General features: G+C 49.0%; 1 protein-coding gene across 2 annotated transcripts in view; it reads right to left on the reverse strand.

Moving 5' to 3' along the window:
- The window catches only part of ASIC2 (acid sensing ion channel subunit 2), a 926,053-nt gene that overhangs the window by 12,638 nt on the left and 887,782 nt on the right, over window positions 1-25,633 (reverse strand). For both annotated transcript variants that reach the window (XM_045836683.1, XM_045836682.1), the window contains exon 4: window positions 1,768-1,918. In XM_045836683.1, coding sequence (XP_045692639.1) covers window positions 1,768-1,918 — 151 coding nt within the window. The remainder of the gene's footprint in view (window positions 1-1,767; window positions 1,919-25,633) is intronic.

A 25,633-nucleotide genomic window follows, 5' to 3' on the forward strand; every position in this document is an offset into this window, starting at 1 on the left:
CACCAGAGTGGCAGTGAGGGAGCTGGGCTTTGAACCCAGGTCAGTGTGAGCCTGAGGCTGGGGCTCTTTCTACCACACAACACTACAGTGCTGTATGTGAGAAGGGCTGCTTTATAAGTCCCTCTTTGCTGTGCCCTGAATTCCATGTTACTAACTGAGAGGCCAGTCACAGTGTCATGGGTGGAACGATGGAAATTTCCACTGCTTGCTGTTTGCTCAGGTTCCATGAGGGAAACCTCCCTGGCTGGTGACCCAGGCCGGGCAGTGGGCGGGCAACATTAATTATGGTTCAGTTGTCATTTCTGGCATATCTTTGTGGGAATGCAGGACCAATTCTGTTTTACCAAGTGCTAAAGTGAAAGCCTGCCACAATGTCTTGTCTTTTATTTTTTAAAAATACTTTATTTATTTTCAGAGGGAGAAGAGAGGAGGGAGAAGGAGAGGGAGAGAAACATCGACGTGTGAAAGAAAATTCAATTGGTTGCCTCTCACACATGCCCCAACTTTGGACCAACCCAGGTGTGTGCCCTGAGCAGGAATTGAATCAGCGGCCTTTCGCTTTGCCGGATGATGCTCTACCCACTGAGCCAGGCTGGTCAGGGTACAATGTCTTTGCCTTACCACATCCCTAAACACTGTTTTTCAAGGGCTGAGGGGCTGTTATGCTTCCTTCTTTCCAATAATAATAATTTAATTGATACATTTTCCTTTTGCCCTGTCTTCTAGGCAGCTCAGAGGTTATTTTAAAGATCAATAATTGTAATCTTAGACTCCTGAATAAGTTACTGATTACTAATGGAAAACTTCAAAATTTAGCTTCTTGTCTTGGTTGCTGTGAAGATGTTCACTTCAGTATTGGTTATATCAGAAAACAATTGAGGATGAATTAAATGTCCGATATAAGGATTTTGTTAAATATACTTAAATAAAACATGTTATAAACATAGGATAGTAGCTGTTAAATATGATAACAAACTTCCTGGAACGTAGTAGGTCTTCAGTCAACAAGATTTTTGGTTCTTCCCATATGCTAACACAACCATTGACTTTTGCAGTGTAAATAGCATTTTTATGGCTTAGCCTAATTTTATCCTCATAACGACTAATATTTTTGTTTTAAAGATAATAAAGGTGAGAACAGAGAGTTTTAGAAACTTGGGCCAGGACACACAGCAGGTGAGTGGATGAACCTGAATTATAAGCCAAAGCCCCTGCTTCCAGCCCCAGTCATCCTTCCATGACACAACACCAAACTCCTCCTGCCCTACTCAGCCCCAGCCCCTCTGCAAGGCTGCCTCTGACAACAGAAACATCTGCACACACACATTTACTTCCTGGCTGATGAAGTTTGCCTCATTTGAAAGAGTGCTGGACATTTGGGTGCAAGAAGGGAAACATCTGGATGAAAGCAACAAACATCTGGATGTGTGAACATGTACCACATCAGGATGCAACAATTGCAAGCATCCAGGTATCTGGACACAGCAAACAATTGGCAAACATATTGAACATTGGGAGGAACGGTTTCCAAACATGTGGATACTTCTGGACACCAGGATGCTGTCTTGGTTGCTAGAGTGGATGTTTCTATGTGCCCTCTAAATGTTTGGGCACCAAATAACAGTCTTCCCAGAATGTCACCCCTTTGTATGCTCGTGGACTTGGCCAAGTGTTTCCCATCAGGTTGAGTAATGCAAAGAAGGTCCCAGGTGGTCCCCAGTAGGACCCTGCAGCCGCCCCTCCCGCCGCCCCTCCCCTGGCACTGACCTGGCATGTGGACCATGCGGCAGTTGCAATTCTCCACAATGTAGCGGGTCTCACAGTCAATCCTACAGGCGGTGATACTGTAAACAGGAAAGAAGTCAAGTCCCATCTCTGAGGATCGGCACTCGCCCCATGGTGGGGGCAGGTATGTGAGCTGCAAGACAGGAAGAAGGGGGCAGCAGTCAGCCTGGGAGGCTCAGCTTTGATGGATTCAGTGGTTCTTTCATTCACTTGTGCAATCAACAAACAATTGTTGAGCGTCTACTACATGACAATTCAAACTCCGTTGACCTCACATGCCTTCAACAGCTGGCTCTAACCCTAGTTTTCCTATCTTATCTCTCATAACCTTCCCAGAAATGCTGATCTTAGCAGAGTGTTTTACACATGCCACATGTCTTACCACCTCCACACGTTGTCATCTCCCACCCCTTGGAAGGACCCAGTTAAGTTCTACCCTTTTTACTTGGGACCCCCGACCTGGACCTGGAGGATGAAACCTGGAGGAGGACTCAGGATGAAGTGGCCTTAGGCATAAACTGTGTTGTTTAGGACCCTTGGCCCTGACTAGAGCAGATCTCCAGTGTCACACTGTGCACAGACTCTTTTGGGAAACATGCCACTTATTCTCAGAGGTCTGATAACCATAAAATGTTTTAACAACTACGGTGCTTGCCTGCTGGGGATGAAGAGGGTGAAGGATGAGGGAACTAGTGGTTGTTGAGCACTCACTGTGGGTTAAGCCTTAACTCCAAGCCAGGTCCTTTGTATACCTGTCTTTTTTTTTTTTTAAAGAATAAAAAATGCAACAAAATGCACACATTTTCAGTGCACAGTTTGATAAATTCTGAAAAATGTGTACACCTATGTAGCTACCACCTTAATCAAGATATGACATTTTTTAATCCCCCTAGAAAGTTTCTTCCTGTCCCTTTCCAATCAGCCCCCCACCTGCCCAGGCAATCGCCATGAGGGTTCTGCCACCTTTGGTTGTCTTTCCTGTTCCCCCATTTCATACAGATGAAAACCTGTACGATGTGCTCTTCCATGTCTGGCTTCTTTGGCTCTACCAAATGTCCATTATACGAAGTAATCTTCACAACAAAGATATTGCATGAGATAAAGGGGTATTTCACACTGATAACAGGATCAAGGGGATATAAAAATTCTAAAGATGTATTGCCTAACGGTTACTTTGAAAAATACATGAATCAAAAATTGACAGAACTAGGGGGAGAAATAGACACACCCAGAGCAGAGGTTTCAATGCTCTGCTGTCTCAGCTGATGAGTAAGGAGACAGAAAGTCAGCAACAATAGAGAAGATTTGAGCTGCCCTATCAAACAACTTGACCTAATTGCCTTTTAAAGAGCACTATACAAACAATTTTGGAATTCGCATACATTTTAGGTGTACATGGATCATTCACTATGATATATCATCTGCTGGACTGTGAAACAAATCCCAATAAATTACAAAAAAAACCTGTAGGGAGTATGTGTTCTGACCAAGGATAACTAAATTAGAAATCAATAATAATAAGTAAAAAATAACACAAGTTAGCAATTTCAGAAAAGAAAGGATATCTCTCCTGATCCCACAGACATTTTAAAATAATAGGAGACTATTATATACAACTTTGTGTTAGTACATTAAAGAACTTAGAGGAAATGGACAATATCCTCAAAGAAAAACACAAAACTTGCACAAGAAATAGAAAAGCGTAAATCTTATGCTCACTGTTTATCTTTTCCCATTCTTTTTTGTTTGTTTTTTACTTTTCATCTGTCTGAATATTTATCTTTAAGGTAATCTCTTGGAAACCACTGATTTGAGTGATGCCGTTGTATCCCATCCGACAAGACAGGAGGGTTTAGTTCACCCAGCGTTTAACGTGGTCCTTCCCAGCGCGGAGTGGAGGCCACTCTCTTGCTTTGTTTCCTATTTGTCCTCACTGCTATTTCATCTTTTGTTATCTCTTCCCTGACTCCTTTTGTATTAATTTCATGTTGTGTTAATAGCTCATTCCACCTCCTCTACTGGCTTTTGGTTTACACCCATTTGTATTATCATTATTTTTAGTTGTTGCTCTAGGATGTACAATATGCGTCCTGTCTTGAATTAATATTGTAGCACTTTGCATATAGTTCTAATTCCATCCCTTCCTGTTCATCATTCCTTTTGGTACTGAATTTCCCCTCAATATCGGTTCCCTTCAGGCTGAAGAACTTTCCTGACTATTTTTTTGTACTATAAGCATGTATTTCACTCATGGTTTATTTATGGCAAATATCCTCAGTGTTGTCTTTATTTCTGAAACATATTTTGACTTTATATAGAATCCCAGGTTGTGAAGTGTTTTCTTTTAGCATTTCAAAATGTTGCACTGTTGTCTGGCCTCCATTGTTTATTCCTGATTTTCAACTTTTCTGGCAACCCTGACCTCCAATGTGTGACTTTTTAACTCAGTGACAGCTGCTTGGTGCTGGAGCTCCAGCCCCCGTGTTCCCTTAGAGCTGGGTGTGCCCTAGAGGGAGAGGCCAGGTAGATAAATGTGCACCTCACCCAGAGCAGAGGCCCCCATCCTCAAGGGCTGTGTACCCTCTCATTTCTGCCTGCTTCAGTCTCATCAAAGAGTGGTTTTAAAATATTCTGCATATAATTCCTATTTCCAGGAGACTTCGTCTGATAAAAGCTATTCTGCCATTACTGAGAACCCAGATTCTCCATGCTTATTTTATTTAACATTCACAGGACTCCTCTGAGGAAGACAATCCTATTCTTACTTTATGAATGAGCAACCTGAGTATTGGAAAGGTTCAGCTGTCTGTTCGAGATCACACGCCTTGCCAGTGGTTGAGCCAGCACACAGTCCTGGGAATTTCTGACTCCAGCCTTGTGCCTGTCACATGCTCCGGCATTGTCACTACAGCGAGTTGGGGGAGAGAGGGAAACACACCCGGGAGGGCTTTTCAGAACTTCTCCCTTTAGTTTTTATTTAACGGCTCCTTCCTTCGTCCATGTTCATGCAGGTTTGCTTCACCATCTCATCTTTCTTTGGCGTTCAGAAGTTGACCAGACCTTTGCACACAAGTCCTGCGTGATTCGGATAATTCACTGCTCTCCTCTAAATCTTAGTTTCCCCATCTGCAAATAGGAAGTATTTGGGGGTTGATATTCAATGGTTAGAATGGATTCAGTCTCCTACATGGCTCGGTATCAAATCCACAAACATACAAACTGACTTTTCGCAAGGTTGGGGGTCTGAAATGATGTATACTAACTTTGGGGGATTCCCATCTCTTTTGTCTACTCAAACAGGGTCCCACCATGGGTGGCCCGAGAATGTAGCTGGTGAAGCTCTGTTGATGAGCCAAGGTCTGGCCAGGGTCAACCACTTTCCTTTCTTGGCAGAGGCCATGATCTGGATACCACGGCCCCCCCGCTGGGGCCAGCTCTTCATTTGTTCCACCAGAGTTTCTGAGGCCTCACACGCCACAGCCGCTGGAAAATCACAGGGTGTACAGTATCAACTCTTGCTTACCAGTGAGTGTCTAAAAGTAGGTTGGAGTATTTGTTTATCCTGGGCAGGCAATGCCTCTGGGGGACCCTGGAGCACTGTCTTCAAATATCTGAAGGGCCGTGTCAGGGAAGACGAATTAGATTTGTTTTCAGGCATCCCAAGGGAAGGACAGATAGACACAAGAACAGTTTGTAACAAGGGAAGTGGAGACCGTGACAGCAGTTACTGACATTGCAGGCACCGTGGTACGCACATTACATGTATCGCCTTCTTTGATCTTAAACAATTTTTTAATTTATTGATTTGAGAGAGAGTGAGATCAATTTATTGTTCTGCTTATTTATGCATCCATTTGTTGACTCTTTTTAAAAAACATTTTATTTATTTTTAAAGAGGAGAAGGGAGGGAGAAAGAAAGGAAGAGAAACATTAATGTGTGGTTGCCTCTCACGTGTCCCCCATTGGGGACCTGGCCTGCAACGCAGGCATGTGCTCTGACTGGGAATCAAACCAGGGATCCTTTGGTTTGCAGCCCGTGCTCTATCCACTGAGCCACACCAGCCAGGCAATTTTTGTTGATTCTTGTATGTGCCCTGACAGGGGATCGAACCCACAACTCTGGAGCAATGGGATGATGCTCTAACCAACTGAACTACCCAGCTAGGGCCACCTTATTTAATCTGAATGAAGGAAAAAATTCTGTCTCAACTTTCTAACCTATTGTATGAGTCAAAGATAAAATCACCATATGGTGAGTAAGTTCCCCATCATGAGGGGTGTTCAAGGAGAAGCTACCCAGCTACTTGGCTGGGGTGTAAAGAGACAGATTCAAGCCCTGGCTGGCGTAGCTCAGTGGATTGAGCGCGGGCTGCGAACCAAAGTGTCACAGGTTTGATTCCCAGTCAGGGTACATGCTTGGGTTGCAGGCCACAGCCCCCAGCAACCACACATTGATGTTTCTCTCTCTCTCTCTCTCTTTCTCCCTCTCTAAAAATAAATAAATAAAATCTTTAAAAAAAAGAGACAGATTCAAACAATGAGTATGTAGTGAGTATGTAGTAAATGAAGTGACATCTAAAGTCTCTTAAGTCCTTTGTTTAATCATGGACTCTAAATATATTATTGTGATTTAAGAACCAGAAGCAGTTCAGTGAGCCAGACAGAGCCTTGAACCCACTCTTTCACGGGCTCGCTGTGTGACGTTGGGTAAACCTCACAGCCCCACCCCCAGCACTTAGTCTCCTCTGATTAAATGAGTGCCCAGAAGCTAGTAGGCGCTCACCAAGCCTTGGCTCCCATCCCCTTCCCCTAAGAAACTCTCTCATGTTTTCCCATCCTTCCATTTATTTAGCAAATAATCTGGCTCCACCTCTGTTCTCCGTACAATTTGATTCTACAGCCAGCAAATCTCCCCTTTTTGTCATCACGTTATTTTGAGTTGGGTTTATTGGGATAAAGGCTCCCTCCAGTTTAGACGTCCAAGTCAAAAAAAGACACCAGGCAGCTGGATCTGGGAGTCTGAGCTGAGAGAGATCCAGGCTGGAGTTGCAAACGTGGGAGGCTTTGGTGTGTAATGAAGCTGTGGGGGCGGGGTGGGGGCAGCCCAGGGAGAGGGGAGAGCTGCCCAGGATTAAGCCTTGACATGTTCCTGTATTTACTTGACTGCTTGTCCTCCCCTCTGGGTTTTTCTCACTGTGCCGTGGAACTGGTGGCTTGGGGTAATTGCTTAAACTTTTGAACTGAGCAAAGAACTCAGAACTTCTGTGACTGAATACTCTGGTGCTTGCCTTCCTTGCTTCACTGCCTTGAGCCTTCTCTTTAAAGTCTTTTTCATTTCATCGCTAGGAGCTTGTGTTTGCTCCTCGCTGCCCTGGGGACATCCTGTGCTGGTCCTCAGCCACTGGCTCTCCCAGCCTGTCCCAGCCCACAGAGCCTGAGGCAGGGCAGCAGGTGGCGCTGCAGGTAGCAGAGCAGCTCAAGGCCTGTCTACAGTCTGAGCGGCTCCAAGGGTGTAGGACGTTCTCGCAGGCCCTTGCCAAGCTCACTTGGCCTTTTCCTTGTGTCTGTGCCTGGCCTTGGCTGGGATGCGGCTGGGGGGAGGGGGAGGGGAGTCCTGAAAGGATGATGAAACTGCATGAAAATATATTCATTCTGCTCCTGGAAAGGTAGGAAAGGCAAGAGAAGAGAGAAAGGGGGAGGGAGACAAGGAAAGAGGCCCACCTACCTCACCTAATGCCCACCTGGCTCTTTTGTTACATTAGCCAGTTGTCCTCTTGCTTCAGTGATGACAGAAGGTGCCCACCTGGACCAAACCACTTCAGGCTCGGGGGTACCCCTGCAGGTTCCCCCTGGCCTAGGTCAGGGTCTTAGTTCTGGTCCGCCTGGCTTCCTCCTCTCCCTCACTCACCCACCTGGCTGAGATCCTGGCTCTGCGCCTGCTGAGAGCAGCCGTGTGAGGAGCTAGTGTTCTGTGGTCAGGCTCAGCCAGAGTTCCATTCTGGCTCTGCCACTTACTCGGTGGGGGACCCGGAGCGAGTGGCTAAGCCTCTCTGGCCTCTGCTTTCTGCATGGAAGTCACCCTGAGGCTTTAGCTACTTCTGAGGACTGCTGGGAGCTTTGAACTCGAGGTACACATAGCCCGGCTGCAGCCTTGGCCGACATCTTCTGGCCTCTGTGCGGTCCTATGGACAGGTTGTGAATCTCAGGCCCCTGGGAGGTCCCCAGAAAGCCACTGGAGGCATTAGAACATGTGGAAGATGCCAGAAAGAGTGGGAGGAGGGTCTGCGTCAGAGCAAAGCTGCTTCGCCTGCCCAGTCCCAGTCTCTCTCCTCCTTTTTCTCTCCTCACGTGCTGTGCTACCCTTGCCAGATGCAGGACCAACATAGTCTCAAGTTTTCCCAAGGGAAGGCAGGTCTAGAGGAATTCAAAAGTTGAAATGCTAAGATATTTTTTCTGCCTAGTTCTGTAACAAGATGAAACATCTCTCAGAATGCCTGGTGCCTAACAGATGCTGAAGATACTGGAGCCACGGTCTCACTGAGTCATTACTGACCTCCCACCTCCCCTGGAGGGGTCCAGCTCATGGAGGGCTGTGACAGGAACACAGCCCACCTGGCTGTGGCTTTGCATCCGTAACCCAGACACACACTCCAGTGACTGGAAACACAGAGGGACGCTCTGACGACCTGTGGCCCATGCTTGTTTTGTGCTACTGCTGAAGTCTCCTCTCTGGGGTGTCCACACATGTGTTATTGGCCGGAAAGCCAGCGCTCAGCAGTTTTGACCACTTCCCCATCATCGTGCCAGAGTGAAACGTGGTGGAAAGTGTTGTGAGAGGAGCACTGCTGGGGCTTCTGGGCAGATGGGCGGTCCTGTTTGTTGGGAGCCCTGCAGGCGTTAGGCACTATGTGGGCCTGTGCTTGAGTCAGCTTGTTTCACCGCCCCATCAGGCAGTGTCATTACACAGTTTTACAGATGAGGAAACCGAGGCTCAATCGGGTTATGCAATTTCCCTGGGTCACCAGTTACATTGATTCCAGGTCCCTTGACTCCACAACCCTGACTTTTTAAAAGTGATTTGCAAACTTTCAAAAGCCATAGAACTCCCCGCTCCCACCACCCCACTCTTCAAATCCAATACGACATGGATGCCAGTATAACAAACAAACAAAGGTGAGCTGCTGTGGGTGCAGGTGCAGGCAGGGAGCCCAGGATTGTGTGCTCAGTCTTCTGGGCCGTTCAGTGCCCCCCAGCGTGTCTCATGTAAGCCAAGGCTTGCAGTGCAGAGTTTGAGCCCCCGCTCACATGAACGCTAGCAAATCGTAATCCCTCTGAGTCTTATGCATCTGCTCCATAAAGTAAGGAGTCTTGGATGGACAGTATTCAGCCTCTCCCGGAGTCTTCAGTGCTGACTCTCTGTGTCTCATGACAATCCCAAATGATGGATGGGAAGTGGGTGGGCTGCTCTCAGATGATTGATCTGGTCTACATATTTGGCTTGAACGTGTTTTCTTCCTTTTGTGTGTTTGGAGAAAGGGATCAAGATGAGGCCAGTGTGGCCTTGGCTCAGAACCAGCAGAGAGCCCTCACTCTGGGGAAAAGTACCTTGAGAGTAGGGGAAAGAAATCCCCTTTGTCCTCTGTTTTGAAGAGAACACAGTCAGAAGGGGTGCTCAGCTTGCTCACAGAGGCTCCCATTGATCAGGCAGTGCTTAGCCTGAGGGGGGTGGTCTCTAGGGGTGCAGGAACAGGAGTGGGGGGCAGTCTGGGCTGTCACATAAGCCTCAGAGGGGTTTCTGTTTGCCCAGCCAGCCTGGTGGCCCAGCCCAGTGCACTCCATTAACTCCTATGCTGTGCCAGGCACTGGGCTTGGCAGTGGGGTTGAAGAGGTGAAAAAAACTGGGCACCTGGCCCTGGCTGGTGTGGCTCAGTGGACTGAGTACCGGCTTTCAAACCACAGGGTCGCTGGTTCAATTCCCAGTCAGGGCACATGCCTGGGTTGCAGGCCAGGTCCTCAGTAGGGGGTACATGAGAGGCAACCACACATTGATGTTTCTCTCCCTCTCTTTGTTCCTCCCTTCCCCTCTGTCTAAAAAAAGAAATAAAATCTTCTAATAAAAAGAAAACAAAACAAAAGACAAAATCAACTGGGTACCTGCTCTCCAGGGGCTTCTGTTTTCTCGAGACCCCTTCTGCCACCATCTCAGGGTGTGTCCCCAGATCCTGGGGTCTGTTGTCTTCCTCCTCCCCCAGCCCACACAGCTGAGGGGTAATAGGAATAACACAGTGCCACCACTGATAGGCTGTGTTGCCTTGGCTAAGTTACCTAACTACTCTGGGCCTCAGTTTCCTTATCTGCAAAACAGAGCTAATAATATGCAACTCACAAGGCTTCCCTGAGGGTTGCCTTGAGACAATAGGCATGGAAGCACCTTGCATCATATTTCCATGTTATGCAGGCACTTATGAAAGTCCTTCATTCCATGTGTCAGTCTGGGGCTGACCTGCCTGTCCCATTGGGCATTCCCCTCTCCAGCCACACCCGTATCCCTGCCTGCTCTCCAGACCTCAGGCCTCTAGTACAGGGTCTGGTACATAGTAGCTGCCTGATACTTGTTTGTGGGATGAATGAATAAATCGGCAGAGCCACCCTGCTTTCTCTTAGCCCAGGTACAGAAGGTGAGTGCAAGGGGCTGCCCTCTCCAAGTCAGACAACAGTGGGAGGCCCACCCTGGTGGTCCCCATGGGCTCTGCACTGAGGTGGACTCAGCACCTAATCACATCTGAGTCTTGGACTAGCTGATGGCAGGTTTTCCTGTGTGATGTTGGGCATGCCACTGAACTTCTCTGGGCTTCCCTGTCCCATTTGTAAGGGGTGTACTGTGCTTTGAGAGGCTCCAGGTTCTAGGATCAAGTGGCCCTATGAGCCCCCTGCTTCTAGCTGTGTCCTAGGATTCCCCTCACCCCTTCTCACCTCATTTTCCACCTTCCACTGCAGAGCAAACTTCTGCCTTGCCCACCCCACTGGACAGGAAATCAGAGCTCGCTTTTTAAGACATAATTTTCAGTTTGATGTTTTTATTGCATCCTGCTGAGTGATTTAAGCATGTTCACAAATGGTTATATTGTGCTCTTTTTAAACAATACTAAAAATCCAATCAAATACTAAAATCAAATCCACAAATCAGTTGGTAACAGAGGCAGCAATAGGGTCTCAGGGGAGAAATGTCCTTGCAGGCAGCACAGAAGCAGTGAGGCACCCCATCCCTCCCACCCCCGTCTCTGCCAGCTGTAGGGAGAGTTCAACCCGCAAGGTCAAAGCAGAAGAGATGGCATCAGGAAGAAGCACAAGTCATCATAAGGAGACTGAGCAATAATAACACCTACGGGCTGGAGCACACCTGCTATGTGCCAGGTAGGCACTTTTCCGGGCATCGTCCCTTTTAGTCCTCACAACAGCCCTGTAAGAGTAGGCACTACTTGCCCAGAAGACTGCCTGTAGACTAACTAACGGTGTGGACATGGCTGATGCTTACTGAACCCTTGGTACGTGCTCTGTGCTGACTCCTTGGTCCTCACAACAACCGATGGGGCTGGCATGTCTGTGATCTCTGCTGTATATTCGGGGAGACTACACACTTCAGTGACTATGGTCACGCATAGTAAGTGGCAGAGCTGGAACCAGAACCCAGCAGACTACACTTCTAATAACTACCCACCCTGCTGTGACTGAAGAAAGAATCTACCCCAGGGGGTGGGGTCCGCAGGAAACAGAGGCAATTACTGGGTGGGTGGGTGGAAGTGGTGGCAGAGATTTGAGACATAGGAACATGGGTTCTTCAGACCCTGACGTGGGGGATATTGCATAGGTCCACTGAACAGTTTAGTCCTCGTTAACAGCCTTGCAAGTCCAATATTATTACCCAACACCACAGAGCTAGGAAGCAGCAGAGGCAGGATTCAAACCCAGTTCTGTCCGGCTGCAAGGCTCCTGACTAGGAGTCAGAGGACATTCTGTCTTGCTTGGCTGCTATCCTGCTGTCCTCTCTAGAGGTCTTAGCTTTTTCATCTGTAGCACCTGAGTTTGACTAGATAACCTGACAGATGTAGTGTAATATAGTACAGGTGGTAGTCTATAAGGCAAACCAGGTGACTGCTTCCCCTCCCCCAATTCTGGGCACACGGAAGACATCACCAATCCATCACAGATACAGTCTTAGAACTTACCTGAACACCATCATTTGATTGAAATTGGAACTGAGAAGAAGTTCCAATTTTGGGGAGGCCTCATCTGCAGAACCCATCAAACGACACATTCTTACAGATTCACATATAGCAGATGAAAATTATTATGTACTGTATAACATACAGGCTGTGACTGCCCTCGTGTGGGAGCATCCTTGACTGGTGTCGGTACCATCGGGACCACGGAGGATTCACCCAATCAGAATTTGGTGCTGGGATCACACGAGTTATTTGTTGAGCTGGCTGGAAACTGAGTAGTACTGGCTGATGCAGCACTTTAACAAGCAACAAAAATCAATTGAAAAAGTGAATTACCTGTGGTTTGTGACCAATAATAAAATAATAAGGTTATATCCATTGCAAAAGTGTCTGAGTGGAGAGCATGTAACAAGAGCAGAAAATGTGAATTGTTTATGCAAAAGAGCAACAGGATGTTTTTTTGAAAGTCATCCTAACATAACTTTCACCTTGGGCCTTGCTGGCTCTAGGTATATATGCCTCTGAAGCTCTATAGGAATCCTTCTGGCTTTGGTGTCATGGGGCAGACAGCCTCCCAGCTTTATTTCCATCCATCCATCCGTCTGTTCATCCATCCATCCATCCACAAAACTAGCCACCCATCCACCTTCCATACCCATTAAACATTTAGTTAGCACCTAATCCATTCTAGGAACACTGGTAGGAATTGAGGCCATGGGGATGAGTAAGATGTGGTTCTTATTCATCTTCCACAAACAGGGCTCACAGTCCAGAAAGAACAGGCATGCACGTACATACCAAAGCAAGTGCTATCATGGAGTAACAATACACACAAGTAGTGGGGGCCATGGCCAGACCAACTCAGAATGGGGGGATCTGAAAAGACTTTGTGGAGGGGGCAGTCACCTTGGAGCTGAGTCTAGAATGACTGTGGCTCATTAGGCAGATCAGGTGTGGGAAGGGTGTTCTGGGTTGAGGCAAAGACCTGGCCTGGCCTGGCCTCGCCTGGAGGGGGAGCTGCCGGCAGTACAGAAAAGCAGATGTATGGGTGAGTGAGTGCTCAGTGTCAGGGAGCAGCCCCCAGCGACGGAAATGTTCTCTCTGACTGTGGCTCCAGCACTTGCAGCAGGTACACATCACTCTCAGGAAGCAGCCCAGCTACTTCCCCCGCCCTCCCCGGCCCAGTGGAAGAGCCGCCTCGCAGGAGTGTTTTCAGCGTGTCTGTGCATGCCGACGCATCATTATAATCACATCTTCATCCGGACACAATTTCTTGGGCAAGTGCGGGCGGCACCGCTGGCAGCCTGTTCTCAGCAAATTGCCTTAGTGTGTGATTTGTTGGTTGAAACAGGGAGAGGGGAAGTGTTGCAGGGACACTGGTGGGGAGGTGGCCTCATGCCCAGGAATGAGCTGAGAGCCCCAGTTTGGCCACTTACCCATGGGCAGATGCAAGCCAGACACTTTACCCCACACAGCCTCGGGTTTCTTCACTCCCTCCAACCCCACACTGGGCTCAGCCTTAAGTGTCTCCTTGTCTTTTCCTGCCCAGGGAGGGCCCAGGAAGGTTCTCCCCCTGACATCTCTGTGCTGCGGGGGTCTTCATGGTATGGTCCCAGGGGGCCCAGGGGGTCTCTGACCCACACTCGCAGCTCTGTAAGCTGGAAAGTGGCTATTTGGGTTCTAGACTGCATCTCTTCCCTGTCTTTCCTCCCCTTCCTCTTCTTCCTTTTTGTTTTTCCTGGTTGCATTTCCATCTTTCTGAAAAGATCTCCCACCCTTGAGCCTCATCCATTGGAGAGCCTGGATGAAGCCAGTAGGACTAACCTCAGTCCTGACCTCCAATTTAGTCTGTGCTAAATTGGATTGTTTAGGAGCTGCTGTGTACAGCTGTGCAGCGTGTGTACTGGCCGACAGCAGGAATTCCAACCACTTGGACTAAAGTGTGAGTGTTGCCTGCAGACAGTGCACCTGGCAGCCCTGAGCTGTCTGTTTCTTTACTGCGGTCCCACCTGGGGCTTCCCTCTGCTCCTGGGCTGGCCCTCTAGCTTCAATCCCAGTCACCCCATTGTTTTTCTTAATACATTAGCTTTATGTAACAATGCAGACATTCCTGTATGAGGGGGCAGGACGAGGGGTTTGGGTTGAGGTCAAGTGTGTTTGTGGGGGTATAGAGTAGCCTCAGTTCACAATCTTTTTTGGAATGGGGGCCTTTTATGACCTTGGTTTTTTCAGTGGGTATATTTGAAAAAGATGCTGGATCCAGGTTGAAATGTTCACTTAGTGGGTTTTCTTAAAGTGAAGCCCACCTCAATGTATTTGCCACAGTGCTGACTTCTGGCCCCACTCTAAATCTTGGTGAGGGGTGGGCATTGGGAGAGCTGTGCATTGTCTCGGGTGTCTTCTGCCCAGGCTGGGGGTGCCAGTGAATGGGTGCCAGGCGACAGGTGGGCTGAACACAAGGCAAGCCTGCTCAGCTCTGGCCTCTGTGGCCCTCCTGTCCTCACCCAGGGCCACTTGCCCACTCCTCCCTGACCCTGCCTGAGCCCACCACAGATTCTGAGCTAGGCCAGAGGATTTTCAGCCAAATCAGTACCAGGCTTTTCAGTCTAACTCTGAGTAGGAAGGAGGGGATGTTGGTTGAGCCCCTGCACTGACCACTAGCACAGGTTCAGTTCATCCTCACAGTAATTCTCCAGGTGGGGGCAGCACTTTAACATTTCCACGCCCCACACTCCACCCGGAGGCTAGGAAGGCCCAGCGAGGGCCCAGCGGCAGGAGGAGGCACAGCACCCTCTCCCTCTGGGATCCACTGCTGCAGCAGGAGCTTGTGGAGCAGAGCCCTCCCTGGAGCTCATGCTTAGGCGCCCAGATGGATTTGCTTTCTGGGCTTGTGACACAGCATCATTAAGGCTTTGTTGCATCCCTCCAAGCCTGAGATGGCCTGGCATGTAGGCTCTGTGTGCGTGGAGCAGTTGCCATAAAAATGCATCTTTTATTGTCTCTTGGAGCTCTTCAGGATGCGGGGGGTAGCATTGAACATGTGGACTCTGAAGGGTAAGATGCAGAATTGAACAGAGAATGGACTGGTGGTTGCCAGAGGGGAGAAGGGCTGGGGGACTGGGTGAAAAAGGTGAAGGGACCGAGAAGCACAGATTGGTAGTTACAGAACAGTCACGGGGATGTAAAGCACAGCACAGGGAACACAGCCAGGAATATTGTAATAACCGTGGATGGGGCCAGGTGGGTACTGGAAATATCGGGGGGACCACTTTGTAAAATACATGACTGCCTAACCACTGTGCTGTACACCAGAAACTAATACAGAATAATATCAAGTGCAAACTGTAATTGAAAAATAAAGATGTGGAATAGAAGTTTATGCCCTGGGGCCACTTAACTCTCAGAGGTGAGGGTGAGCTCTCAGGTTTGATCTTCTTCGCTCAGCACTGTACCAAGTGGAGCCACGTGTAATTGGATTTTATGTACTTTTCCAAAAAGGGAAAATCGCTTTGTACCTACGCATTTATAATACCACACAGTGACCCATGATTCCCCAAATAATTAATATTTGTGGGGGGCTCATTGTAATTGTGAAAGCCCATCTATCACTTCCTATTAATCCTTTAAACTGATGATCCTTTCCACCATCCCTAGAAATGCCACCGTGGTCAGCACACTGGGCCACATGTCTGACACAGGCCAGAGTACCTTACAACCTTCAAAAAGCCACTATTTCCCACTAAATGTTCCAGTTTTGATTGGCTGAGCTCATGGTCTTATGTGGCTCCCGGAGATAGTTAAAGTCTGCAGTGTGCACCCATGAAACGCTTTGAGGGGGACCTGGACAGACGTTGTCCTCCCATAGACGTGACCTTAAATGTTTGACCACTGAGGGGAAGGGCTGCAATGGAGAGATCAATACACCACTGGCCTCGGGAGTCACAGTCATTTGTACCTGTGTTGCAGACTGAGTTGTGTCCCCTTCAGATTCACACGGTGAGGCCTCAGCCTTCAGAGGGACTGTGTTTGGAGTTAGGGCCTTTAAGGAGGCAGTAAAGTCAAACAAGGTCATTAGGGATGGAGGCCCTATGCTGATTGGATTACTGTCCTTGTAGGGCGAGGGAGAGACACCAGAGCTGTCTGTCTCTCCACGGGCACAGCAGAAAAGCCGTGTGAGGACACAGTGAAGACACCAGCGCCGCCCCACAGGTTTTCCATGGAGCCTGAACAAGATGGCACAGCCTGTGGGAACAGAGCAGGTCCTGAGTCGATACGTGGGGGTGGCGCTGGATGGTTGAAGGGATTGGACTCTGGACACGGGCAGCCCCGGGTGTAGGTGCTAGCTCTGTCACTTACTGTCTTTGTTTCCCTGTCTGTAAATTGTGAGTAATGCTACATATTTCGCTGTTGTGTGGATGTATTTCACTGGTTACAAAATATACACTTTCCACATCCTAACATCAGTGGCCTCTTAGCATTGTGTTATAGTGTAACTAGTAGTATTTTCCTTTCATACTGGCACATAAAATAATGCTGACCCTTCAGTTGTTGTGTCCTTTTCTTAGATTTGATGAAATACGGCAAGTGAGCTCATGCCTGAAAGGGCTCAGCAAGGTGCCTGGCACAGGCAGTTACTCAACAGGTCAGCTGTTGCTATGACTTCCTTTGGGACCATGGCAAGTTTTAACATGGAGTTTAGCCTGAGTTCCCTATCTGCACAACAGGAGTAATTATCTCTACATCACAGGGTTTGAGGGAATATTAAATGAGATAGCACATAGTCTGAGACACCTACCACAGCATCTGGCCTGTAACAGGAGCTCCAGAAATGTCCTTCCCCAGCCTGGGACTGCACCAGGGGCAAACCTCCCTTGGTGGAGTTTTGGTGCTGGAAGGGTGGGGAAGGGCGAGGGTTCCTTAAGCTCCTGGGCTTTGCTGCATATAGTTTTTCTGCTCACTGCTGCACCCTGGTTGTCCCAAGGATTGAAAGAAGCTCCTTGAACCAGAGGAGCTTCTTTCAGATGAGTATAGGGAAGAAAGTGATGTCAGGCCACCTTGCTGAGGGTGACGAAGACAACCTTGGTTGAGGCCTAAGCCCATTCTGGGACTGTGACTGAGGGGCTGGAAATGACCCTCTAAGTCCTTTGCTGAGGTTCTTTTTTGCTGAGTGTGGCTGCTGGGAACATGCCCCAGATCCTACATCTAAACTGAGAGGCTACCCCTTGGTCCCCACCTGCCTTCTAGCAGAACATGCCTCAGTGCTGGAGATGTGTGGTCCAAGAGGGCAGCTTTTGGCTGGCAACATGCATTGGCAGCATCCCTTCTCTTGATTTTCCAAGAGACCACAGTCTGCATTGGGATCCATCAGACCTAGTGTCAAATCCTGGCTCTGGATGACCATGGGTGCGTGCCACTCTCACACAGGTCTCAGATCTGCCAAGTTCACATGCATACAGGGTCTGTCATATGGTTGATACTCAAAATGTTGCACAGCCTACCCACTCCCTCCTCCCCAACTCAGATGAGTGTGGGAAGAAATTATAAGCAATATTGACTTAACTAGCAAATGCTCAGATGTATTCCCTGTTGTTCTGACAAAATGTCTTTGAAGCGAACCGTCCCCTGAAAGTCTGGAACACCGACGAGCAGATGCAAACTGTCAGACCGCAGGAAGTCCTGGGTGCGTGCCTTTCAAAGAGCAAGAAATAACCCCCATTCAAGCTCTTCACTGGGCTCATTAAGATTGTTCCATGGCCATCAGCCCTCCTGCTTGGCAGTGGGGAGACTGGCATGTCCCCCCACAAGAGAGGATGGGAGGGTGGCTGGAGGGACGAAGCCTGGACTGGCACACTTTGGTCCTAGCACTTTGCATAGATTAAGTAAGAGGGAGGTACTATTGTTGTCCCTGATATAGCCATGAGGAAACTGAGGCACAGACATGCAGAAGGAGCCTGAGATCTCACTGTTGGTAAGTGGTGGGGTCAGGATTCTGACCTGGACAGTCTCATGCCGAAGCCTTGCACCATTATCCTGTTGTCCTCTCTCCCAGGTAGTCCTCCTTGCCCAGTCCCAGGTGATAATGACCTCTGCCCCAGAAAGAAGCCACCATTATCAAAGACCTACTAAGAGATTCCTGCCTGTCTCAGGATGTGCCACTGAAGGTCTCCTCTTTCCCCCTCAATGTAGCACAGCCATATCATCACCATTTTGCAGAAGACAAGACTGAGGTTCACAGAAGCAAAATGACTTGCTTGAGGTTACCTAGCAAGGTGAAGGCAGGGTTTGGATAAAACCCATGTCTTTTGTCTCCTGGTCCTGCCCCACACTGATGCAGCTGTCTCCACGCCCCTTGCCCTGTCCAGGCCTCTTTTTGGAGCACTGCCTAGCCATCTATGAGGGACAGGATGATTCCATACACAGAGCTGCCCACCACGTGTTGTCCTTTCCTAGGAGCTTCTTTAAAAATACTAATCCACTGGCCGTGACTGGTGTGGCTCAGTGGGTTGGATATCACTCCGTGGACCGAAAGGTTGCTGGTTCGATTCCTGGTAGAGCACATGCCTGGGATGCGGGCCAGGTCCCTGGGTGGGGGCATGGGAGAGGCAACCAACTGATGTTTATTTTGCACATAGATTTCTCTGTCCCTCTTTCCCCTTCCCCTCTCTCTAAAAATAAACAAACAAATAAATAATCTTAAAAAATGCGAATCCACAGACTTATCTCTGGGATCTTCCAGAGAAGCCCCCAGGCAGCCACCTTGCTTGGGAGTTGTGTTGTGAGTGGCAAGAATTAGAAATACTTTGAGTCAGACATTCTTAACTTGGAGCTCAACTTCGCCACCTGCTGGCTTGCTGACTTTGGGCAAGTTATTGAATCTTTGGGTGTCACTTACCTCTGTGTGAAAGAAGAATATTATCCTCTGCCATGGAGAGTTTCTATGAAATAATAAATGAACATAATCTAGCATACTGTTCACATAGCAGGTGACACATAGCAGGTGCTCAATATAGTGGAGATCCAGTCCTTTGGCATTAGCAGAAGAGTCCAGAAATTTTTGTTTGCCTTAAGAAAGTCCAGTCTGAAAAATTCACCCAACCTTGAGTCAGGGCAGGGGTGATTATTCAAGGATCCCTGATTTTCACCAAGGGCTCAGCCAGGGTCCTTTCCATGGCAGCTACATGTGCATGACACCAGGCCTGTTTACAAATCATTAGCTACTGGACAGTGATGTTAGTGGGGAGAGAGAAAGAGCATAGCCCACATTGTGGGAAGCCATCCCTAAGAGCTATTACCTGCTAGCAATCAAATAGAATTGGTGAAAAAATTAGGTCTGGAAGAGTAGCCCAACAAAAAGATTTCATTGATTAGTATCTATCTCACCCTCTTCCCAGGAACCCAGCCTTCAGTTGTGCAAAGCAAGATGCACATGCAGAGTCAGGCACCCTCAAATGCTTTGTCCTCTATTGTAAAAGCCTGGTGACAGGTGATTGGAATGAGCCTTCACAGTATAAGAGGCCAAGGTTATAATTGTTAATTCTTCTGGCTGTAATTTATCCTTCTATCCCTTTGGGTAAGCTAAACAGCTCTGATCATGAGTTGCCCAATCGGCTTCTACGTCTTCTTGATGAATCACTCTCATTCTCTCAGTCCTTTCTCTGGGCTGCAGTAATTCTTGACAACTGTCTTAGAGCCTCTGTCTCCTGTGGGTGTGGAAGGGAACAGCCATCTATTAGGAAGAACATGTGGAGGACAGAAAGCTCCCAGTGTTGGGGGGAGTAGGCAGGTGGAGGGCTGAGGGCACAGGATGTAGGGCATGACCTGTGCTCAGTGACCTCCGGAGTATGAGGCACCCTTGCCTGCTTGGGGTCTTTGGCTCAGGGGTGGCTGGGCAGACCCTGCCCACTTGTCACTGGGGAGGTGAGTGTCTAGAGTATCTTCAATAAGAAAATGCTGTGTGCTAAACTGTGAGTCCACCATACAGAAAATTTCGGGCAGCCTGGCGCAGACCACGAGTGCTCTGATCCTGGAGTTCTCATCCCCCTGGGCTGGCTGCTTTCCCCAGCCCTGTTTGCCTCCAGGTGGGCCATGTGATGAGTTCTCACCAATGAGATGTGGGTTCTCACCAAAGTGATGCGGTTGAAATGGTTAAGAGTAGATGTCCTAGAAGACAGAGCCACAAGATGGGAGGAACCTGTCTCCCAGGATGGCTGTGTGGAGCAGAGCCCACTGCCCACTGCACTGGCCTGGGATATGGGTGAGGAATGAAACTTCACTGTGACACACCACTCAGATGTAAGGGCTGATCGTGATAGCAGTTAGCCTCTCCTGCCTACAACAGGCAATGCTTTCCTGAATAGGACTCAGACATTCACACTTAAGGAAACCTCAGGTGGCCATTTATTCTCAGTTAGCAGGATGGCATCTTCAACAGTGTGTTGTAACTCCCCTTTGTGCGGACATTCACTTATTTCTTGAAGAACATTGGATATATGGATTCTTAATTTTTTAGGCCTGGTAAAGTGGTCCTGTTAGGGGTTGGAAGGAGGAACATGGTCTTTTGATAGAAGGACCTTGACCCCTCCTCCCTGTCTGAACTTCCACTGGATGAGGGAACCAGTCGGATTCTGTCTCCCCACGTCAGTGCAAGTGTCCTCTCTTCTCGACAAGTTCACACTGTCATCAGCTCCCTCCTGCACTATTACACAGCCTCCTACCTGGCCCCTGCTTCCCACGTACCCTCCTCCAATCTGACTCCCCACCTGACCTCCCTGAAGTGCAGACTCCATCACGTCACCGTCTTCCCTTGAATAAAACCCAAGATCCTTTTCTTTACAAGATGCTCGATCATCTGCCTTCCTGTCTCTCCTCTCATCTTGCCCCAAACTGTCAGGCTGCCCTTGCCTGTTGACCCGTGCTCTTCTGCCTCCCTGCCTGGAAGGTCCTTCCTGTTTCTCCACCTGCAACCACCTGCCCAGCTTCTGAGGTTCAGTTGGTGCTCCTCTGCTGAGAGGCCTTCTCCGTCCATCCCTTCTGCTTTCGGCCCTGGCGTCCAGGCTGGCGTTTTATCCCAGCATCTGCAGCACCTTATTGTAGGTGTTGCCTGCTATGCCCGCTCCTGCTAGCCTCCGAGCGTTTTGGGAGTGGGAGTGGAGGGCTGATTTCTCTTCCCCAGGGCTGGCACACAGCTGGGCTCAACAGACGAAACTCCCAGCTCTGTTGCAGCCAAGTCAGTTCCCAAGGCAACCTTCCCTCCTGGGGCCTCAGTTTCTCCCTAAGCAAAATCAGGAGGTGGCTTGGCAAGGCCAGTCCTAGCTGATCTCTCAGGGCTTTTCCAGCTTCCGCATTCCAGCATTGTATGATTCTACCGCTAACACAGCACAGCCATGGGAGAAAAAGCAACACAAAGAGTTTTTCCTAAGCTGTGTGTGAGCCACAATTCTTCAGAAGACTGACCTCCGGGGTGCTGGTGGCTTTCAGCTTTGCCTGACGCCAGAGAGAATTTATCATTGCAGAAAAGCTTATGCGCAGGTTTAGCAAATGTGCCGTCTCAGGAGTTCCAGCGCTTCATTCATCAAGCAAACACCACTTTGCTACTTATACTTCAGTCACTTGGATCGTAAATGAGCACTCAGATCTAAAGCTGGGGTAAATGCCCTCTATCATAGACCCTGAGGAGACATGGGCATGTGGTTATTTTCCACAGGGGTGGGAAGGTCATTTGCAGGTCTGCAACTTGCTATGTAGATCCCCTGATGTTAGACACCAGGGCACGTGTGGGGTGGGCAGGAGGAGTTCTCAGCACACGTCATGCCACGCCATGAGCAGGCTCAGGGAGCTCTGCCATCATTGGCCATGTGGCCTTGGGCAAGTCCCCTCCCCTCCACATGTTAGCACCTGGGTCAGGGCCCTCTTATCCTCACCTCCCAGGGTGGTGGTGTCATGGGCTGGTGTTCAGCTGGTTTGTCACCTCCTGACACTGCAGGACAGTCGTGTGCAATGGAGTTATTAATACATTCACAGGTTTAACGAGCCCAGGACAGTGAGAATTCAGTCCAGGTTTCTGAGGTTGCTCACGCCTCGCCTTGGGCTCCCAGGACTTGTGCTCTGGTGGCGGCTCGTGGAGTGAGTCCCTGGGCAGCCCGCAGTCTGTCCTGCTCACCCGATTACTCTGACTCTGGTGCAGCTCCTCATCCATTACTTAGCTTGGTTGCCACATTTTCATCTCCTGCCTCTACACTACTCATTCCCCAAGAGTCACTTCTGATTTCCCAAGGCCCTCTGGGGTCAGCTTCCTCCAGGAAGCTTTCCTGGTCCATCCTTTCACTTTCCCTCTTCTTGACTCCTAGAACTTCCTGTCTTACCATTGGCTGATTATCAGTGCATGCAGCCCCGTGCCACTGTTCATCTTTCTGTGATCTGATGTCTTTCTATCTGTCCCGAAGGCCTCGGGGTCTTTGGGAACAGAGCCTGCCTGGTGGTCCTTAATGAAAGAACTTTGTTAAGTATTTGTTGCATGGCAACAAAACTCCTAGGGTTAAAGTCTGAATTCTTAAGCTGGCCTGCCAGGCTCTGCTTGATTAAGCCCCACCTGCTTCCCAGACCCTTCTCTCTCCACTTCCTGATCCAGGTTTTATGATCTGGAATATGAATTACTCACAGGCTGGTTTTTAATTTTGTGCCTTTACTTAGTCTATTTGTGATGCCTGGAATGCCTTTGCTCCCATCTCGTGCTTATTAATTCTTGGATACCAGTTTAGACAATAACTCCTCCAGGCAGCCTTCCCTGACCCCTAGTTTGAGTACGGATTGTCCTCTGGACTCTCATAGCTCCCCCTGCTTTTCCCCTCTGAGCACGTACCACAAGGATGACCTTTGCTGGTCAGCTTTACCAGACTCTGAGCCCCATGTAGGTAGGCCCATGCATCCCAGATTGTAAAGATTTTCAGTAAATATTTGTCAAATTAATGGATGGATGGATGGGTGGATGGATGGTGGACCCTGATGAAAATGAGAGAAGCACAAGGAAAATTGGAAATATGAATGGGATGCTTATCTCTGCCCCCGGACCTCAACTCTCTGAGGTCCTCAACTCTCTGAGGTCCAGGGGCAGAGAGAAGCATCCAAGACAGGACTAGGTGTCAGGGACACAGGGAAGTGCCAGGTGCTCTGGTCAAGGAGGGGCCCAGGGGTGGGGCCCAGGAAGGAGGGGGCAGAGCAGGTGTCACATGGTCAGTTTGGGGAGTGGGGACACGCTGGTGGTAGTTGTCCAGGCCCAACCCCAGCCCCAGTTCTGCCATCTGTGAGGGTGTGGCTGTACCTGCCATCACCCACCTGCCCCACCTCTGGTTCTTAAAGGAACAGTCTGTGCCTCTATCCCCTCAGGGTCTCCCCTCCCATTTCAGACTGTAGACGAGCCTCTCTTCACAGTGCATGCAAGCATGAAATGGAATGGAGCCCCACACACATTCTTAGTTATAGTGAGGTTCTGGCTGAGCGTCCCTGGCACGCAGATCTGTGTGTGTGTGCGGGGAGGGGGGGAGGACATGTGTGAGCTGATAGCACTCCTCAAACTTTAATGTGCCCGGAATCACTTGAGGAATCCAATTGAAATGCAGGTTCTGATTCAGCAGGTGAGGGACCGGGCTGAGACTCTGCATTTCCGACCAGCTGGTGTTTCTGATACATTGGCCTTGCTGATGCTTTCAGTCTGTTGATAACACTGACAAAAAACTAATAAAGTTGGTGCCTCTCCATCAGGCCCGATAAGTGCACATTACGAATGTAAAGATGATCTGCACTGAAGGCCACAGAATCGTGGAATCATGGGATTTTTAGAGTGCTTGGGAAGGGAGAGACCAGAGACACTACTCTGTTTACTGTTCTGTGATACATTCAGCAGACGCTAACCCTAGTAAGATGCACCGTTATTTTGCCCACCTCTGAGAAAAAAAGAAGCATCCCGCCAACTACTGATGAGAGGCCATCAACTGTGAGACCCACTGCAATTTCAGTGATGTTGGATGCATGACTTAGAATTGAGGGAATAGGGTATGGATTTTACTCCTGCCCTCCCCATTTTACAGAGGAAAATGTGGGTGTAGAGAGGAGAGGTAAGGGGCCAGTAAGAGGCTGAACTGGGACTTGGAGCAGTTTCACGTCCAGGGAGGCCTGAGATGGTGCTCTGACAGCTCACCAGGCCCAGGACGAAGGAGGGAGGTCTCCCTGGGATCACGAAGTGACCACAGGCCCTCGGAGGGGCCCTGCCCGTCCTGCACTCCCAGCTGCACCCTGTGGAGTGGAATCCCTTCCTGTCCATCGGCAGCACATTTCTGCTAAGAAACCTCAAGCCCGGGCTTTCATTGTCTCATCTTATATTCAGAACACCCTTTTCTTTCTGTTTAGGAAATTCCTCAGTGAAACTGAATCCCCCATGGCACAATGTCAGGCTTTCCACCCTTGGCCTCGCTTCATGGGAGTCAGAAGAAAAGGGGCTAATCTTTCGTCTCTCTCAGTCTTGCCTCCTTTATGATAAATGGTGAAATCAATTGAATAGTAGGACTGGATTACCTGGCACAGTGGTGTTCAGCCGACACTCTGCGTCAGAATCCCCTGTGGGTACCTACAGATGCCCTGGGCTCACCTGAGATTAGGTGTTCTGGCATAGGGACACCCTATAGCAATATTTTTCAAATGCTCCCTAGACTATCCTAATCCTGTAGGTAGGTTGAGATCCATTAATCTAGACCAACCTACTTGACAGATGGGAAAACTGAGGTCTATACAAGCCAGGTGATTTGCCCAGGGTCATGCAGTTGGCTGCAGAGGTGGGACTAGGCTTCCGGTCTCTGGGTCATCCCTCAATTCCTCATTGGGAGCTGTAACCACCTGTCCCCCTAAGCCTTTACTGTCAGCCACAGACTCCACAGGCACATGGCTACGTGTGTGTGAGATTCACTCTCTCTTGAAAAATCCATGCAGAAAGTAATAGTAGAACTTAGAGGGAGTTGAAGTCAAAAAGGCCTCAAGTTAAACATGGACACGATTGATGCTGATTGCCTGATTAGCACTCCTGACCGCTCAGGGTAGGTTATCTAACTTCTTCTGAGCTCCCAGATGGGATTCAGCCTCTTGGAGAAATGGACACATCACCAGGGCTCAGAGACCTATTTCCCAGCCCTAAAGCCATGTTAGGGTCTATCTGTGGACACTCTCCAAATGCCTTGTGCCCCCCATCAGAGAGCCTGACCTCTCCATGGTCACATGCTGGCTGTTTAGGGCTGGGGGGCTTGGGTTGCTCTGTAAAGTTTGTGGTCCAGGAAATGACTCATCAGAAATCGATGCAGTTTCCATCAGAGATTTCCCTGAGGAAGAAATTAATGGGAAGAATTGGCTATTAAATGATGGAGAAATGAAATACCCCATTGAGCTGATGTCTTCAAGCCCGTGAGCTGCTGGCCGTGGAAGGAGCTGAGGGGGATATCGGCACTTCTCTAGCTGCCCAGGATTTCCTTCTGAAGCTGGAGAGCATCTCCAGTGCTGCTGACTGTCTGCGGAGAGGCCCCGACCACAGTGACCGCAGTCTGGCTGGATTTGGAACTTGCCTGTTCACTCACCTCCACATCAAC

Source organism: Phyllostomus hastatus, unplaced genomic scaffold (genome assembly GCF_019186645.2).
Source record: "Phyllostomus hastatus isolate PE091 unplaced genomic scaffold, TTU_PhHast_1.1 phas_contig_210, whole genome shotgun sequence".
NCBI lineage: Eukaryota > Metazoa > Chordata > Mammalia > Chiroptera > Phyllostomidae > Phyllostomus > Phyllostomus hastatus.